Here is an 18,794-nt window from a genome sequence, read left to right on the forward strand (position 1 = left end):
TATACAGTAGGTTCTTATTAGTTATCTATTTTATATATAGTAGCGTGTATACTTGAGCCGAGTCTTAATGAATGAGGAGAGGTTTATGGTATGGGAGGGAGGCTTTTCTAGGTGTCAAGGGCAGCCAGAGTTAATCACTGGAGACTGAAGATGCTGGAGAAGGCTGTGCCCTGACGAGGATGAGCTAGGCCATGCGTTTGAAGCCTGTATAGATTAGAGTGGGCCCCGGTAGCAAATGGGAGTCCCAGCTAGATTTGAGGAGAAAGATGTGCTCTAATACACAAACTTACTTGTGGAATCTTGGGCTCCCCTATGCAAAAGTATTGAAGGAATGAGCAGAGCCCTTAAGGAAGTCACAGAAGTCTTGTAGGCACATCTACAAGGGATATTCATAATGATTTTCCTGTTGGATTTTTACTTTTACTCAATACCAAAATGAATCTTTATCCAGAAAACACAACTGAAACATCATTTTACATTAATATTGAAAGTTAAAACACGAAAAGCATTGTGGTTATATTCAAGTTGAGATCTACCACTGGGTAAACCATTTTCTCTCTCTGGACTTCAGTTTCTCACTTCTACAGTGCAGAGATTGGGACCATCACTGAATTCTGGCTCTCGTGTTTGAGAATTCTAAGAGACTTAGGAGAATTCTGGACACCTGAGACAACCTAACTTCTTTGCAGCTTAGGCAAGATTCAGTCACTCTTCCCGGAGCCCAAGGCCTGAACAACGTGAAACATTAGCCTGTAAGCCTCCTCCATACTTCTGAATCCACTCTCATATCCCCACTGGAAGAACTCAATTGAAAGAAAACAACTAATCAAAATGAGTTGATCTTGGTGATGTCTTTAGATGTGTGCTTCCTTTTTTTAGTATGGGGGAAGGCATATGAAAATTCTTACCTACCTTGTAAGTTTTGCACATCCCACTTTGGATGTTTCCCAAACAGTTTTTAGACTACAGTATTAAGTCAAAGGAAACTTTTTTCCTCAAGGGAAAAGTGTGTTCTCCATTGTCCTCAGGACTGTATATTTCACCCCTCTGTATCCTCCAGGCAAAAGCTTGCCCTTAATATTACCTTTGACAGCCTTCCAATAGTATCAGGATCAAGAAGCCTCAGCGCTCCAGCAGGCAGAATAAGCCACAGTCCTTTGCAGTCAGATCCAGACCCCTTTAATCTTTGACATAAACTCACCCCCACTTTCCACCACCTTTCTTTATTTCTGTTAGTCATCATCCATACCTCCCCCTCCCCGAAGCTCAGAAATGTTGAGAGGTTTAGTTTGGCCTTGCTTTCTCAAAATTGAGAATACTGAAGAACGTTTCCAGATAAGTTACTTTCCTATGAAGCCTTTTGCTTAATGGAAAGCAAGCACATATTTTCTGAACTCAAGTCCCAGCTGGGTCAATTCACTTTACTACTCTATACACACAGGCCACAATGTAAATACTGTGTACAAAGGGAAGCCCAGGATGTGAAAACGCAATGCAAAATACACCCACTTCTGGGAACCGACTCGCAGTTCTCCCCTGCTGAAGGAGGGGTAGCAGGGTGAAGAACCATCTTCATAATCATGGCCACTAGGTTCTATTCGGAATAAATCAGACCTGGGAAGAAGGTAAAATGTGGCTGACTGGTAGCACTTCTTCCCCCAACCTGTAAGTGGGGCCCCCTTTTAATCATGCATAAAGCCTTCTCCCCCCGACCACACAACCAGGGCTGGCAAGTGCATTCTTTGGTTGAGATCTGCAGTCAGCTGTCTCTTCCAGGTGCCCGTAAAGTGCCTGCTGACACCCAGACTGCTCACTACTTGCTTGGCTGGCAGATTTGGTCATGTGATCTGTGCTGAAAATTACTGATTTCAAGGGGATTAAAAGCCAAGTGAGGAAATGTTATATAAGAAACCCCATTAATGGTCATGATCAATCATCCCATGACATCTATTAAGTGTGCAGCAGTCCACAGAGCAACTTTGAGATGACTCGTACCCTCTGTGAGTTTGCATTGCAGGTAGTCTATTCCAGGACAATTATCTACATACCAAACAGAAACACGAAGAAACTGTGCCCAAGCACTGCAGTAGCCCCTTTCATCCAAACTCCAGTTGCTCTCAGTTGTTTTTATTCTTTACTTTTTTATATCAGACGCTGTGTGGTTGAGGATCAGAAGGCTTGCCTATTCTGCTTTTCCCAGATCTTAAGCAAATCTACTCCAGATGGTCTTTTAAATTTCCTTTCAGCTGACAATACAAAGCAAGCTTACTTTCACTCAACGAAACTGACATAACTATTTGGGTATACTTTCTCAGCTTATGGTGTGGAGAATGGGGCCACATAATTCACCAGCAGGGAGACAAAGTTCATAATGAAGAACTGGATGAAAAAGAAAAATGGAAAAGGCAGGATTACATGCACAGCTAGCTTCAGGGCCAACTTTAAACTTGACAAGTAGTTGAAAGTTGCCTCCTCTGTGGGATATTTGGAATCAGGACTACCTCAAGCTGCCAAACAATACTCGCCTACCTACTGTGGTCTACAATTTCTTCCATTACAGTTGCTTTTTTTTTTTTTTTTTTTTTTTTGCGGTACACGGGCCTCTCACTGTTGTGGTCTCTCCCGTTGCGGAGCACAGACTCCGGACGCACAGGCTCAGCGGCCATGGCTCACGGGCCCAGCCGCCCCGCGGCATGTGGGATCGTCCCGGACCGGGGCACGAACCTGTGTCCCCTGCATTGGCAGGCAGACTCTCAACCACTGCGCCACCAGGGAAGCCCTACAGTTGCCCTTTTGCTTTAAGGCTTTGATCCTAATTTAAAGCACAAATTCTTCATGGAGGGGATCACAATGGAAGCTTTAATCAGTCATGGACCGTCTAGTATGAGTAAAGGGTTGGATTGGGAATAATGGAGGATTTGTATTGGGGGAAAGGAAAAGGACACAGAACTGGGACACTGGGGGCACTTTCTGTTCACTGACTCTACAAATTAGCTAAGGTCCCATCCTAATAATGCGGCTGCAAGGAAGAGAAGGTTTGCAGAGGGTCAGCTCTTAATTAAAGGGGAACTTAAACAAACACAATTATGAGGAATGAAGACCTCAGGGAAATCTTAGTTTGCCATGGGTAAACTGGGCTGGGTGTGGATGAATATTTGTTTTTTATCCTGTTCCATAAAATCCACAGACTGACATCCACATGCAAACACAGAGGGTTTCTTGATCTTCCATCTCAAACTCCTCACACACAGAAGAGCTTCTGTGCTAGCATCTCAAATTTAGACAATCACTATACTGATTTTTGTGGAAAACAAATATGTTTAAAACAAGTTAAAACAAAAATAAAACAAACAAGATGTGGATTCAAACGTGCTATGGGAATCTTTCTGTGAATTCTTTTTAAAGAAAAGTACATTTTGTAATATGAATAATCGTATCCTGAAGTATTGCATTTGAGTTTAGGTTTTTTAAATATTAGGTTTCTTAGATATAGCAAAATATAACATGAAATAACTGAATTGGGCTCATTATCTCTCTCTTTCCTCTGCCTCTTTTTCTGCTCTCCACTGTATCTCAGCAGTCACCTTCAGATTCCATATGTAGCTTCTGCCAATCACTTATCTTGCCGCAATATACAAGAGAAATTTGTCTGAAATTCCATGGAGACCAAAGCAGTTGAAAGAAATGGAGAGAGTGGTTTGCATAAGGTTTGGGTTCAAAGCCCAGGTGAGCACTAGAATAAGATCAGGAGAGGCATTTGCATTTGCCTCCTTTCATCTCACATAATTTTTTGATGAATAAGAATATTAATTTCATAAAATGTCAAGCTTCTGTTAATTACAGTATACCACAAACAACATTAAATGTCAAATAAACTGAATTAAAATATATGTGACATATATTACAGACAATATCATGAATATATAAAGACTCTTATAAATCAATAAGACACGTCTATTCTAACATCACAATAGAAATCTGAATGAAGGAAATAAACAGGAAATTCTCAAAATAAAGCATAAATATGGACACAGAAATGCAAAAAGTCACGAACTTTACTAATAATAAAGGAAATGCTAACAAAAAAGAATCTTTTTATATTCCCCTATCAAATAGGCAAATATATTATTCAATGCTAGGCAGGGGGCAGAGAGACAAGTACTCTCATATTCTGCTGATGGTAACATAAAGTGGTACAACCTTTCTGGAGGACAAACTGTCAATATATATCAAAAGCCTTGAAAATGTTCACAAATGTTTGGCCTGACATTTCTACCTCTAGACATTTACCCTATGGAAGTAATTAGAGATGCTGTATGTGTGTTGTCATCACAGCATCATTCAATAGGTAGAGATTAGAAACAGTTGAAATGTTCATGTTGGGGAATGGTTAAATAAATTACAGTATGTCTACCAGGGAGAGGATGGTGGTAGTGGGATAAATTGGGAGATTGTGATTGACACATATACACTAATATATATAAAATAGGTAACTAATAAGAACCTGCTGTATAAAAATAAAATAAAAATTCAAAAAAAACAAAAAATAAAATAAACACAATTACCTATAACAGTCTTCAACAAAGGATTCTGAAAGCTGTAATTATGTAGTTAAGTACACTTGGAACTTTCTTGCATATTATGTGCGTGTTATAAAAAAATTACAGTATGTCTAATGGATGGAATATTGTGTAGCCATTAAAATCACATTCAAAAACATTTAATAACATAAGAAAATGTCCAAGACATAATGTTAAATCTTTTTAAAATAGGACACAAATTGTTCAATCCATTTTACTAAAATAAAAACTGTGCAGTATATTTATTTTAAATAGAATGGAAAGAAATACATCAAATGTTAACAGTGGTTATCCCTGAGCAAGAGTCACCCATACTTTTTTTTTTCATTTTTGTGTCTTCTCAAATGTCCAAAATGAGCACATGTGGATTTTGTACTTAGAAAAACACAGATGCTACCTCAGAAGAAGAAATTTGCAAAGTGCTTTGAGTCCATTAGAGTCTGCTTCCCACACAATGTTCCCAGGTTCCTCATCTACCACAGTAAAAAGCAATTTGTAACCCTGGCCTGAGCCTTCCCCCTAGACTCTGTGCCTTTGTCTGCTTATTTCTGGATGGTATATAGCCCTTCTTGGATCATGCTTTTCTTACTCAGAACTTTACTACCAGTCATGAAGGACACCTAAGAAAAGAGACCTGCTTCCATAAACCTCATTTGTATTGGGTAGCCATTACAATTGGTCAGTGGTTCTCAACTCTTACTGTACATGGGAATCACCCAAGGAGTTCAAAATAAAGCAAAACAAAGCCGGAAATCACTTTCAGTGATACTGATTTAATTGGTCCAGGGTGAAGCTTGGACATCAATATTTTAAAGCTCCCAAGGTGATTATAATGTACAACCGGAGTTGAGAAGCACAGAGGTAAGTGAAGATACAGAAAAATAGAGTAATGCTTTCTTCAGCTGGATTCAGTTGAGCAAGATAGGCAGGATTGACACTGACCCTTGGAGGATCTTTTATAGTACTGCCGCCTGAAATACCCACAAGGTATCAGCTGTTCATTTGTTAATGCCATAGCCTAAAGATCATAAAGCACATCACCAACTTTGACATTCATTATCTGAATGACGCCAGGAGATGGGCAGACCCCAAAACGATGCTCTACATCCTCTTTCCCTTTCCTTCCAAACTCACTTGTGTTAAGGCCACCACTAAAAGGCAACTGTGTTAGCTGGAGGGGTAACACAATAAGCCACTAGCCATTCTTATGCTGGCACCTAGAAGAGGACAGAATGCTGAGAGAATGGGACATAGGACAAGGAAGTTTTGATGTGGGGAAGGAGGAAAGAAAAAGCCAGAAGTGGTGGTGATAGGTCCAATTGGGGTATTGGGTAGACAGGGAACATCAGGATCTTGTGTGGCATCAAGAAGATAAAAGGGCTCTGCCCACTTCATAACATTGCCAAGGGCATCCTGAAATGAGACCTATAAAGTAGGCTTAGCAGCATCACATACTTGAAAGAGAACTAAATTGGAAGTGAAGAGACTTGCTTCTAGGGCCAGGACTATGGTGAGGCAAGTGAGGATACATTTGCACAACCCTGAGAAAGTGCCTTCTTGGGGGGTGGGGGTAGTAAGGATATGTTGGTCGAAGGGTACAAAGTTTCAGTTTTGCAAGATGAAAAAGTTCTGGAGATCTAAGGTACAGCATGGTGTACATTAACTACAGTTAACAATACTTTTTGGTGACTACAGTAAGCAATACTGTATTGTACACTTGACATTTGCTAAGAGGGTAACTATTAAGTGATCTCACCATACACAAAAAGGACTAAAATGGTAACTATGTCAGATGATGGATATATTCATTAGCTTGACTGTGGTGATCATTTCACATTGTAGACGTATATCAAAACATCAAGTTGTACACCTTAAATATATATAATTTCTATGTGTCAATTATAGCTCAATACAGTTGAAAAAAAAAGACAAACTAAAAAAAAAAAATCTTTGTACCCTAGCTGCTTCTCTTGCTTTATTCTAGTCCTGGCCCTGCTTAGACTTAGGTTCTAGTCTTGCTTCTGACTCTACACTAGCTGTGTGATCTTGGGAAAGTCACTTCTTCTCTCTAACCAGCCCCCCCAAACCAGAGTAGCTCCATTTTTATCTGTCTCACACGTTGTGCTTCCATGAAAATTTCGTTTGAAAAAGGAGTTCCAGAGCTTTAAAAATTCTGTATGACTTCTCTGAGTCATCTGTAAGAGTCCATCTGGCCCATAATGCTGTGATTCTATGACTAAAAAATGCAAACCACAAGAATTTATACGGGTCATTTTGAGCCTCTCTTTTTCAACCTGCAAATACTGAAAAGGCAGTTTCTATCACAGGCCAATGGGACAAATATTGAATTACCCTCTGGGAAAGGTCAATTTTCCTCTCTAGAACATTTCTAGAGGGTCACCAATCCCTTTGGGGGCTTTATGGAAGATTCCAAGAATTCTAGTGGTACAGAATGCTATAAATGCCAGCACTCGTGTGGAGCCCATTTGTCAATATCAGAGACCCCCATCATGTGGGGACTGCTAGAGACCCTGTCAGAAGTACAGATGGTGTGGCTCAGAGAGACCTGGTACAGGTTCATGAGGAACAACAGCTGTTGCTAGCCCTTGCTGGAAGACATAAAGCAGAAAGGAGAAAATTATCCTCAGCTATATTTCCTTGGGTGTCTTCATTACCAACAACCATATGTCAATATCCTATTTCTTATTCTTCTGTGTTTTCAGATCAAATACTAAATTTCGTCAGCATAGAGCAGCTTTTCATTTTGTTTGTACACTGAACAAAATCCTGGCCTTTGCTCCCCCTGTGAAAATGATGTTGACAATTGTAGATTTGAGATTTTGGGTTTTTTTGGTATCCGTTGTCATTCCTGTCATGAGGTCAACCTAACAGTCACAGATTGAATTCCTTAGGAGTAGATTCTGAGATGGAAATTTGCATGCAAATTTTACTGGGGAGTACTCTCATTAAAAACACCTGTGGGAACCAACAAGGACCTACTGTGCAACACAGGGAACTCTACTCAATATTCTGTAGTAACCTATATGGGGAAAGAATCTGAAAAAGAATGAATACATGAATATGTATAACTGAGTCACTTTGCCATACACCTTTAACTAACACAACATTGTAAGTAAACTATACTCCAATAAAATCAAAATTAAAAAAAATAAAACACTTGTGGGAGGAAAAGAAGGAAGCAAATTTGGGCAGAAGGAGAAGATGGTGCAGTCCTAACAAGACCTCAGCCTACCCTTCAGGGAGCCCTGAAGTTGGGATGGCCCATTAGAGTTACCCCATTTGGAGTGAAGAGGTTATGCCTTGATTCCCCGTAACAACCAGTCACTGGATGCAGGCTTCCCTGGGAAGGGAGTATTACTCTAAGCTAGGCAGCTCTCCTCAGCCAACAACTTTCCCAGAAGCTGAAGGAATAAGTCCTTTGGTGCTGAAGGGGAATCTGGGTGGTACAACACAGCATCCCGACACTAGCCTTTACCAATATGGCCTCCTTGTTTAGCAAGAGTAGCCCAACAACCAGTCCAGCATGATTGGATTGGTCATAGCTGTGGCCCAACTCTTCATCCATAATCACCTTGCCACTCCTCTATTGTCATGTTCCTATGTTATCTTGGTTGAATGCAGATGACAATCTAGTGTTCACCCAGCTACCTATGTGGTAACTCCCATTCTTTAAACTGAAAAAGAAACAGAAGTTGGACAGCAGCAGTGGTTTGGAGTCAGGCTGAGAGAATTCGCTGCTCAAATAAAAGTAGCTTTCAGTATTGCAAAGCTGGGCGCATTAAAGCTCACAGAGAGCAAAGGACAATTCTGAAGCTGCTAAAGCAGCAGGCTTATTTTTTACAAAGCCAAGGCTTTGTTACACACCTCACCTTGTACAGGCACCAATGCCTGCTTCTGCTCTGCCTCCAGAGTCAAACTTTTCTTTTTTCTATTTTTTCCTCCCTCAACTCATATTACTCTCTTTGGTCAGCTGTTAACAGGAAACAGTCAAACTATAATAAATTAGGTATGAAAACAAATGAAAGCACTTTTCTTTGTGGATTGCTCATTGACATGTACTGAACTGAGGTGACCATTTCTCCCCAGGGTTCTTGAGTACACAGCCACATGCCCTAGCAGACACAGAGAAACTCTTCATGGTAAGAAGATACTGCAGTGTTAAGCTACAGTTCTGACTTGCTCAGAAATGTGAGCAAGGCTCATAGCCCAGAAGGCCCCAGACCCAAGCTCATTAAGAAATCAGTATGCTTTTTCTATTTAATTTTTGAATAGGTAATACATCTACATGGTTCAAAGAACAAAAGTATAAAAAGATCTATAAAATCAGTGTTTATTAAGAGGCCTCGCATTTGTGGCAGCAGGAAGCATAAAGAGGCAACACTCATTTGTCATCCATGTCTTCCAGGAGCTTACACGCTGAGAGGACAGCATGAGTTGTATTTTTTAATCTTTACTGCTTTTGTACTTACAGAAAATAATACCTGCTTCTTGTAAAAAATGAAAAAAAATCAAACATTACATAAATAAATGACAGTGCAAGTAGAAGTTCTTGGTAATTCTACACCTCCAAGGTAACTACTGCCAATTCCTTCAAACTTTTTTCTATACACATACAAGTGTGTATTTTTTTTCACAAAAATGGAACTACGCTATAAATGCTATTTTGCAGCTTTTTTCTATGTAACAGTATATTGAAGAAATGTTTTCTTTTGTTATATAGAGTTGAGCTATCTTTTTAACTGTAGCATAGTATTCCATGTATATATGCTATAATTTATTTACCCAGTTCTATTTTGAATTTTTAAATGTCTGTTGTACAGTTCTTCAAACTGGTTTCTCCACTGCTTGTAACTGATTTACCTTGACCTTACTCATCTCTGGAGAATTTATGACTAGTCAGTAATGGAAGCTTCATGGAAGAAGAGGCATCCACAAAGGTCTATAGGTAGTAGGAGATGCCAGAAAAAGGGACAGACAGGTGCAATTGCCTTGAGTAGGTAACAATCAGAGCAGTGCATAAGTGGGCAAGACCGTCTTCCAGATTTGAGCAAATGTGAAAATAGGGGAGAAATGGAGACGGGGCTGGGGTGAAGGATTTTAAAAACAAGGGAGATAAAAGCAGGTTGGAATGGAATGAGTCTTGATACATGGATGGTGAGTTGTTATAGAGCAAAGGTTTTATGAAGAGAATTAACATGCTTTAGTTGAATCCAAGCTTGAAATTAATTAACAATATAATGTGGCTATTTAGAAGTATTAGCAATCCTAGGCTGCTAAAATAACAGCCCATATCCAAAGCAAGCAATAATCAACATTGGTTAAATCACATGTGAATTATCAGGATCAATAAAATATTGACAGATGTCCATAGGAGAGAGACAACAGTGAGGGAACCTATTATCATGTCATGAACTGATTGTTGAAGGACTGGGACATTTTTAGCCTGAAGAAAAGAAAGATAATGGGAGATAGGCATATGCTGTTTTTAAAAATGTGAAGGACTGTCACATGGAAAAGGGGTTAAATTTGTCTCTTTGGTTCCAAAATGGTAGACTAGGACTAACAAGCAGAGATTACAAGAACGTAGGTTTTGACTCCACAGACAAAAACTTGTATTTTGCTGAAGGAAGTTTTTTTTATTTAACAACTTTATTGGAGTAAAATTGCTTTACATTGTTGTGTTAGTTGCTGCTGTATAACAAAGTGAATCAGCTATACGTATACATATATCCCCATATCCCCTCCCTCTTGCATCTCCTTCCCATCCTCCCTATCCCACCCCTCTAGGAGGTCACAAAGCCCTGAGCTGATCTCCCTGTGCTACGCGGTTGCTTCCCACTAGCTATCTATTTTACGTTTGGTAGTGTATATATGTCCACGCCACTCTCTCACTCTGTCACAGCTTACACTTACCCCTCCCCGTGTCCTCAAGTCCATTCTCTATGTCTGAGTCTTTATTCCTGTCCTGTCCCTAGGTTCTTCAGAACGTTTTTATTTTTTTCTTGATTCCATATATATGTGTTAGCATACAGTATTTGCTTTTCTCTTTCTGACTTACTTCACTCTGTATGACAGTCTCTAGGGCCATCCACCTCACTACAAATAACTCAATTTCGTTTCTTTTTATGGCTGAGTAATATTCCATTGTATATATGTGCCACATCTTCTTTATCCATTCATCTGTTGATGGACACTTAGGTTGCTTCCATGCCCTGGCTACTGTAAATAGAGCTTAAATGAACATTGTGGTACATGACTCTTTTTGAACTATGGTTTTCTCAGGGTATATGCCCAGAGGTGGGATTGCTGGGTCACATGGCAGCTCTATTTTTAGTTTTCTAAGGAAACTCCTTACAGTTCTCCATAGTGGCTGTATCAATTTACATTCCCACCAACAGTGCAAAAGGGTTCCCTTCTCTCCACACCCTCTCCAGCATTTATTGTTTGTAGATATTTTGATGATGGCCATTCTGACTGATGTGAGGTGACACCTCATTGTAGTTTTGATTTGCACTTCTCTAATGATTAGTGACATTGAGCACCCTTTCATGTGTTTGTTGGCAACCTGTATATCTTCTTTGGAGAAATGTCTATTGAGGTCTTCTGCCCATTTTTGGATTGGGTTGTTTGTTTTTTTGATTTTGAGCTCCATGAGCTGCTTGTATATTTTGGAGATTAATCCTTTGTCAGTTGTTTTGTATGGAAATATTCTCTCCCATTCTGAGGGTTGTCTTTTCATCTTGTTTATGGTTTCCTTTGCTGTGCAAAAGCTTTTAAGTTTCATTAGGTCTCATGTGTTCATTTTTGGTTTTATTTCCATTTCTCTAGGAGGTGGGTCAAAAAGGATCTGGCTGTGACTTATATCATAGTGTGTTCTGCCTATGTTTTCCTCTAAGAGTTTTATAGTGTCTGGCCTTACATTTAGGTCTTTAATCCATTCTGAGTTTATTTTTGTGTATGGTATTAGGGAGGGTTCTAATTTCATTCTTTTACATGTAGCTGTCCAGTTTTCCCAGCACCACTTATTGAAGAGACTGTCTTTTCTCCATTGTGTAATCTTGCCTCCTTTATCAAGGATAAGGTGACCATATGTGTGTGGGTTTATCTCTGGACTTTCGATCTTGTTCCATTGCTCTATATTTCTGTTTTGGTGCCAGTACCATACTGTCTTGATTACTGTAGCTTTGTAGTATAGTCTGAAGTCAGGGAGCCTGATTCCTCCAGCTCCATTTTTCTTTCTCAGGATTGCTTTGGCAATTCGGGGTCTTTTGTATTTCCATACAAATGGTGAAATTTTTTGTTCTAGTTCTGTAAAAAATGCCATTGGTAGTTTGATAGGGATTGAACTGAATCTGTAGATTGCTTTGGGGAGTATAGTCATTTTCACAATGTTGATTCTTCCAATCCAAGAACATGGTATATCTCTCCATCTGTTTGTGTCATCTTTAATTTCTTTCATCAGTGTCTTACAGTTTTCTGCATGCAGGTCTTTTGTCTCCTTAGGTAGGTTTACTCCTAGATATCTTATTCTTTTTGTTGCAATGGTAAATGGGAGTGTTTTCTTAATTTCACTTTCAGATTTTTCATCATTAGTGTACGGGAATGAAAGAGATTTTTGTGCATTAATTTTGTATCCTGCTACTTTACCGAATTCATTGATTAGCTCTAGTAGTTTTCTGGTAGCATCTTTAGGATTCTCTATGTATAGTATCATGTCTTCTGCAAACAGTGAAAGCTTTACTTCTTTTCCGATTTGGATTCCTTTTATTTCTTTGTCTTCTCTGATTGCCGTGGCTAAAACTTCCAAAACTATGTTGAATAATAGTGGTGAGAATGAGCAACCTTGTCTTCTTCCTGATCTTAGAGGAAATGATTTCAGTTTTTCACCATTGAGAACGATGTCACCTGTGGGTTTATCATATATGGCCATTATTATGTTGAGGTAATTTCCCTCTATGCTTACATTCTGGAGGTTTTTTATCATAAATGGGTGTTGAAGTTTGTCGAAAGGTTTTTCTGCATCTATTGAGATAATCATATGGTTTCTACCCTTCGGTTTGTTAATTTGGTTTATCACATTGATTGATTTGCATATATTGAAGAATCCTTGAATTCCTGGGAGAAACCTCACTTGATCATGTTTTATGATCCTTTTAATGTGCTGTTGGATTCTCTTTGCTAGTATTTTGCTGAGGATTTTTGCATCAATGTTCATCAGAGATCTTGGCCTGTAGTTTTCTTTCTTTGTGACATCTTTGTCTGGTTTTGGTATCAGGGTGATGGTGGCCTCATAGAATGAGTTTGGGAGTGTTCCTCCCTCTACTATATTTTGGAAGAGTTTGAGAAGGATAGGGGTTAGCTCTTCTCTAAATGTTTGGTAGAATTCGCCTGTGAAGCCATCTGGTCCTGGGCTTTTGTTTGTTGGAAGATGTTTAATCACAGTCTCAATTTCAGTGCTTGTGATTGGTCTGTTTATAGTTTCTATTTCTTCCTGGTTCAGTCTTAGAAGGTTGTGCTTTTCTAAGAATTTGTCCATTTCTTCCAGGTTGTCCATTTTATTGGCATATAGTTGCTTGTAGTAATCTCTCATGATCCTTTGTATTTCTGCACTGTCAGTTGTTACTTCTCCTTTTTCATGTCTAATTCTTTCGATTTGAGTCTTCTCCCTTTTTTTCTTGAAGAGTCTGGCTAATGGTTTATCAATTTTGTTTATCTTCTCAAAGAACCAGCTTTTAGTTTTATTGATCTTTGCTATTGTTTCCTTCATTTCTTTTTCATTTATTTCTGATCTGATCTTTATGATTTCTTTCCTTCTGCTAACTTTTGGGGTTTTTTCGTTCTTCTATCTCGAATTGCTTTAGGTGTAAGGTTAGTTGTTTATTTGAGATGTTTCTTGTTTCTTGAGGTAGGATTGTGTTGCTATAAACTTCCGTCTTAGAACTGCTTTTGCTCTGTCCCATAGGTTTTGGGCTGTCATGTTTTCATTGTCATTTGTTTTGAGGTATTTTTTCATTTTCTCTTTGATTTCTTCAGTGATCTCTTGGTTATTTAGTAGTGTATTGTTTAGCCTCCATGTGTTTGTATCTTTTACAGTTTTTTTTCCTGTAATTGATATCTAGTCTCATAGCGTTGTGGTCGGAAAAGATACTTGATACGATTTCAATTTTCTTAAATTTACCAAGGCTTCATTTGTGACCCAAGATATGATCTATCCTGGAGAATATTCCATGAGCACATGAGAAGAAAGTGTGTTCTGTTTTTGGATGGAATTTCCTATAAATATCAATTAAGGCCATCATTTTTTAATGTATCATTTAAAGCTCGTGTTTCCTTATTTATTTTCATTTTGGTTGATCTGTCTATTGGTGAAAGTGTGGTGTTAAAATGTCCTACTATTATTCTGTTACTGTCAATTTCCCCTCATATGGCCGTTAGCATTTGCCTTATGTATTGAGGTGCTCCTATATTGGGTGCATAAATATGTACAGTTGTTATATCTTCTTCTTGGATTGATCCCTTGATCATTATGTATGTCCTTCTTTGTCTCTTGTACTAGTCTTTATTTTAAAGTCTATTTTGTCTGATATGAGAATTGCTACTCCAGTTTTCTTTTGATGTCCATTTGCATGGAATATCTTTTTCCATCCCCCTCACTTTCAGTCTGTATGTGTCCCTAGGTCTGAAAGTGGTTCTCTTGTATACAGGATGTATATGGGTCTTCTTTTTGTATCCATTCAGCCAGTCTCTGTCTTTTGATTGGAGCATTTAATCCATTTACATTTAAGGTAATTATCGATAACGTATGTTCCTATGACCGTTTTCTTAATTGTTTTGGGTTTCTTATCGTAGGTCTTTTCCTTCTCTTGTGTTTCCTGCCTAGAGAAGTCCCTTTAGCATTTGTTGTAAAGCTCGTTTGGTGTTGCTGAATTCTCTCAGCTTTTGCTTGTCTGTAAAGTTTTTAATTTCTCCATTGAATCTGAATGAGATCCTTGCTGGGTAGAGTAATCTTGGTTGTAGGTTTTTCCCTTTCATCTCTTTAAATATGTCCTGCCACTCCCTTCTGGCTTGCAAAGTTTCTGCTGAAAGATCAGCTGTTAACCTTATGGGGATTCCCTTGTGTGTTATTTGTTGTTTTTCCCTTGCTGCTTTTAATATTTTTTCTTTGTATTTAATTTTTGATAGTTTGATTAATATGTGTCTTGGCATGTTTCTCCTTCGATTTATCCTGTATGGGACTCTCTGTGCTTCCTGGACTTGATTGACTATTTCCTTTCCCACATTAGGGAAGTTTTCAACTATAATCTCTTCAAATATTTTCTCAGACCCTTTCTTTTTCTCTTCTTCTTCTGGGACCCCTTTAATTTGAATGTTTGTGCGTTTAATGTTGTTCCAGAGGTCTCTGAGACTGTCCTCAATTCTTTTCATTTTTTTTTCTTTATTCTGCTCTGCAGCAGTTATTTCCACTATCTTACATTCCAGGCCACTTATCCATTCTTCTGCCTCTGTTATTCTTCTATTGATTCCTTCTAGAATATTTTTAATTCCATGTATTGTGTTGTTCATCATTGTTTGTTTGCACTTTAGTTCTTCTAGGTCCTTGTTAAACATTTCTTGCATTTTCTCCATCCTATTTCCAAGATTTTGGATCATTTTTACTATCGTTACTCTGAATTCTTTTACAAGTAGACTGCCTATTTCCTCTTCATTTGTTTGGTCTGGTGGGTTTTTACCTTGCTCCTTTATCTGCTGTGTATTTCTCTGTCTTCTCATTTTGCTTAACTTACTGTGTTTGGGGTTTCCTTTTTGCAGGCTGCAGGTTCTTAGTTCCCGTTGTTTTTGGTGTCTGTCCCCAGTGGCTAAGGTTGGTTTAGTGGGTTGTATAGGTTTCCTGGCAGAGGGGACTGGTGCCTGTGTTCTGGTGGATGAGGCTGGATCTTGTCTTTCTGGTATGCAGGACTGTTTCCTGTGGTGTGTTTTGGGGTGTCTGTGAACTTATTATGATTTTAAGCAACCTCTCTGCTAAAAGGTGGGGTTGTTTTCCTGTCTTGCTACTTGTTTGGCATAGGGTGCCCAGCACTGGAGCTTGCTGGTCGTTGAGTGGATCTGGGTCTTAGTGTTGAGACAGAGATCTCTGGGAGGGCTCTCACCAATTGATATTACATGGGGCCAGGATGCCTGTGGTGTTCCTATATCCTGAAATCAGCTCTCCCAACTCAGACGCTCAGGCCTGACACCTGGCCAGAGCATCAAGACCCTGTCAGCCACATGGCTTTTGGGAAGTCTGAGGTCTTCTGCCAGCATTCTGTAGATTTTCTGTAGGAGTTGTTCCACATGTAGATGTATTTTTGATGTATGTGTGAGGAGGAAGGTGATCTCCAAGTCTTACTCCTCCGCCATCTTGAAGGTCCTCCTAAAGGGTATTTTTTAAAGTTTAGTTTAAATATAGCAAAGATGCCCTGTGTGTGATTTCATTACCAGTATTATTCAGCCAATGCTTTCTTCATAAACAGAAGTAAAATTCAACCTAGTCCTTGCTGAATTTTCATAAATTCTTATTTACTGGGATTCAAAATAATGAGGCCTCATTGCACATTTCTGAAGAAAGATTTTCAAATACTTTAATTTTTCCTTCCTATGTTTATTTCTTAATCTCATGCTTTGGCATACCATGTGCCCTCAACTCCCACTGAAGCAGAGAGCACCTTGAAAACCCACACAAAAATGTAAATCTGAGAAATAAATATGTGTGGTTGGTTTAAAAAGAGTAAGAATTAACATTTAAAGCAATGGTAATTTACTGTGATCTGTAATTTTGAGCTCCTATGCTGAAATTGCTCATTTGGAAATTACCAAGTGCTTGGGTCTCATTTGTGATCTTCTTCCTGCATACACCCAGGACACAGAGGAGTCATAATGACTGGCTGAGTCACTGCTGCCATCTCCCCAAAGCGTGTTCTCCAAATGTCAATACCATTTTCTATGGTGCAGTGAAGAAGATTCCCAACCATAACCTGCTTAAAGTACAGGGTGAGCCTGAGGTGGCACAGAACCTGGAAAGTGTTCAGAGGGCAGCACAATCATCCTCCATTCTCTACTCCTCCAGTAGGCAAATTATTAGGCCACAGATCATTTTGGTCTTGGAAAGCATCCACATTACCCACTCCCATTAGTCATTACCTAAATACAAATGGAAAACAATTTAAATTTAATGGGGCAAAAGGAGCTGCTTTTATCCCAATAAAATGATGTCTATACCTGATGAAATTATACTCGGATTATGAATTCATACCAGAAGCAAAAATATAGACATGATATAATATTAGAGACATGAATACCCTAAAAGACCAGTACATACGAAATCCTTGTGCTCTTCTGTGGTTCATACAGATATACTGTTCTTTCCAACTTCTCAAACCCTGACTCCAAAAAGGTTACCCAAAACTCAAGCATCAGATCTTTTCTCTTTCCTATGCAGCATAGATCCAGAGTGTTAGTAATTAATAGCTGTCTGATATAAATTAACTAAAAAGGAACCAAGAATCTCTAATCAAATGAATTGAGAAAGGGGAAGAACTTAGGAAGACTTAATATGATTGAACTTTTTCATAATACTGTGAACAAAGAAACAGTGTGATACCTTTGTTATAGACTGTTTTTGTCAGCTTTTCTGAGAGTTATGTTGCTTGGGAGACATAATTTACCTTGTTGGAGAGTCATATCCATGTAAGGTTAAGTCATATTATAATCAGGTTCTATCTCTACTAAAGCTATTTCTAATTCTGAAGATTGTTGTTGTGGAAGATGAAAGAAATGCGCTTCAACCGCAATAGGACAGATTGTGGCCAGAAATAAGAAAGAAGCTACTGGCATTCATTCCATAAATATTTTGATAATGCCCGTCAATAAAAACAATTAGGTACTATAATTCAGTTGTGATTGCTTAAGTACAGGCTTGATAAACACCTAGCCCGGTGCCCACAAGTTGATGAATCGTCTTTCCTTTCAATCAGGATAGAGATGCCAACTGTCTGGAAGGTTAAGGCTGAGGTTATGAGTAAGCCTGCTGTCCACAGTGGATAAGGTCCAAGGGGACCCAATAGACTGCGCATAAAAACTCAGTAGAACATTTAGTAACTATGGAAACATTTTTAAAAGAAAAAATAATCAATGTAGCTGTTTTCCCTTCGTTCAGGATTTTCCATCCTCCAAGCGATTATGGAAGCAGCAGTGCAAAACAACTGGCAAGTGACAGCAAGGTCTGTGGGAAACATAAAGGACGTCCAAGAATTCAGGCGCATCATTGAAGAAATGGACAGGAGGCAGGAAAAGCGATACTTGATTGACTGCGAAGTTGAAAGGATTAACACAATTTTGGAACAGGTACGTTTAAGATTTATTCCACGCCCAGCCAACCTGTTAAATCATCAACCTGAAGCAGTTCCCATATCTGCTAATAAATATTAAGTAGCCAACAGACTAAACTTGCCAACAGTTTTGATAGTCTCTCTAATCCTTTTTTCCTCCCCAGTGGCTGCAGAAAAGGAGAGAGAGAAATAAAAGAAAATCTAAGCTGTTGAAAATTGCATACCATGATTAATCTGGTAGTCTCTGCAACTTAATGCTACTTATCAGATAAACACACACTTTCACACCTCTGTTTCATAGATAGCTGACTATTTCAAAGTAATCTCCTTCCTTTCAACACCTTCCTCCCAGCAAGGAACAGACAAGGGATTAGGCAGGGCAGAAGGGTAGGGGTTTTGTTTCAGGGGCCTAGTTGCAAAGTATCAGAGCAGTATTCACTAGGTTTGAATTTGTGGATATTATTGAAGAATACCCCTCTGGTTTGAAACAGAGAGCAAGAGAGAATGAATGAGAATATGTATATATATAATTGCAGATCATTTTTATAAAGTAAGATGGCATATGAGAAAAAAAATTTATGGTTTTTAAAATGTGAAAAAAGTGAAAAAGCATCAGACTGGGGAAAAATACAATTCAATGGACCAAAATATATTCATTATTAATCTTGGATATTTAAATTTAAGACTGAAACATATTAGAAGAGTTGTTTTACCCTAAGCCAGATGGATATCCTGTTTGGAGTAAAGAGTCAAATAGAAATGTGGTGAAAGTTTATTATTTTCCTTAGAAGTCTCAGTTCGCCAGTTAATAACAAAGTGCCTATGCTGC

General features: G+C 38.7%; 1 protein-coding gene across 1 annotated transcript in view; it reads left to right on the forward strand.

The window, feature by feature from the left end:
- Positions 1-18,794, forward strand: part of GRIA3 (glutamate ionotropic receptor AMPA type subunit 3) — a 287,469-nt gene that overhangs the window by 122,510 nt on the left and 146,165 nt on the right. Inside the window, exon 4 of the mRNA XM_082610164.1 lies at positions 17,794-17,981. Coding sequence (XP_082466290.1) covers positions 17,794-17,981 — 188 coding nt within the window. The remainder of the gene's footprint in view (positions 1-17,793; positions 17,982-18,794) is intronic.

The sequence above is a fragment of the Mesoplodon mirus genome, assembly GCF_964341445.2.
Source record: "Mesoplodon mirus genome assembly, chromosome: X".
In the NCBI taxonomy this organism is placed as follows: Eukaryota; Metazoa; Chordata; class Mammalia; order Artiodactyla; family Ziphiidae; genus Mesoplodon; species Mesoplodon mirus.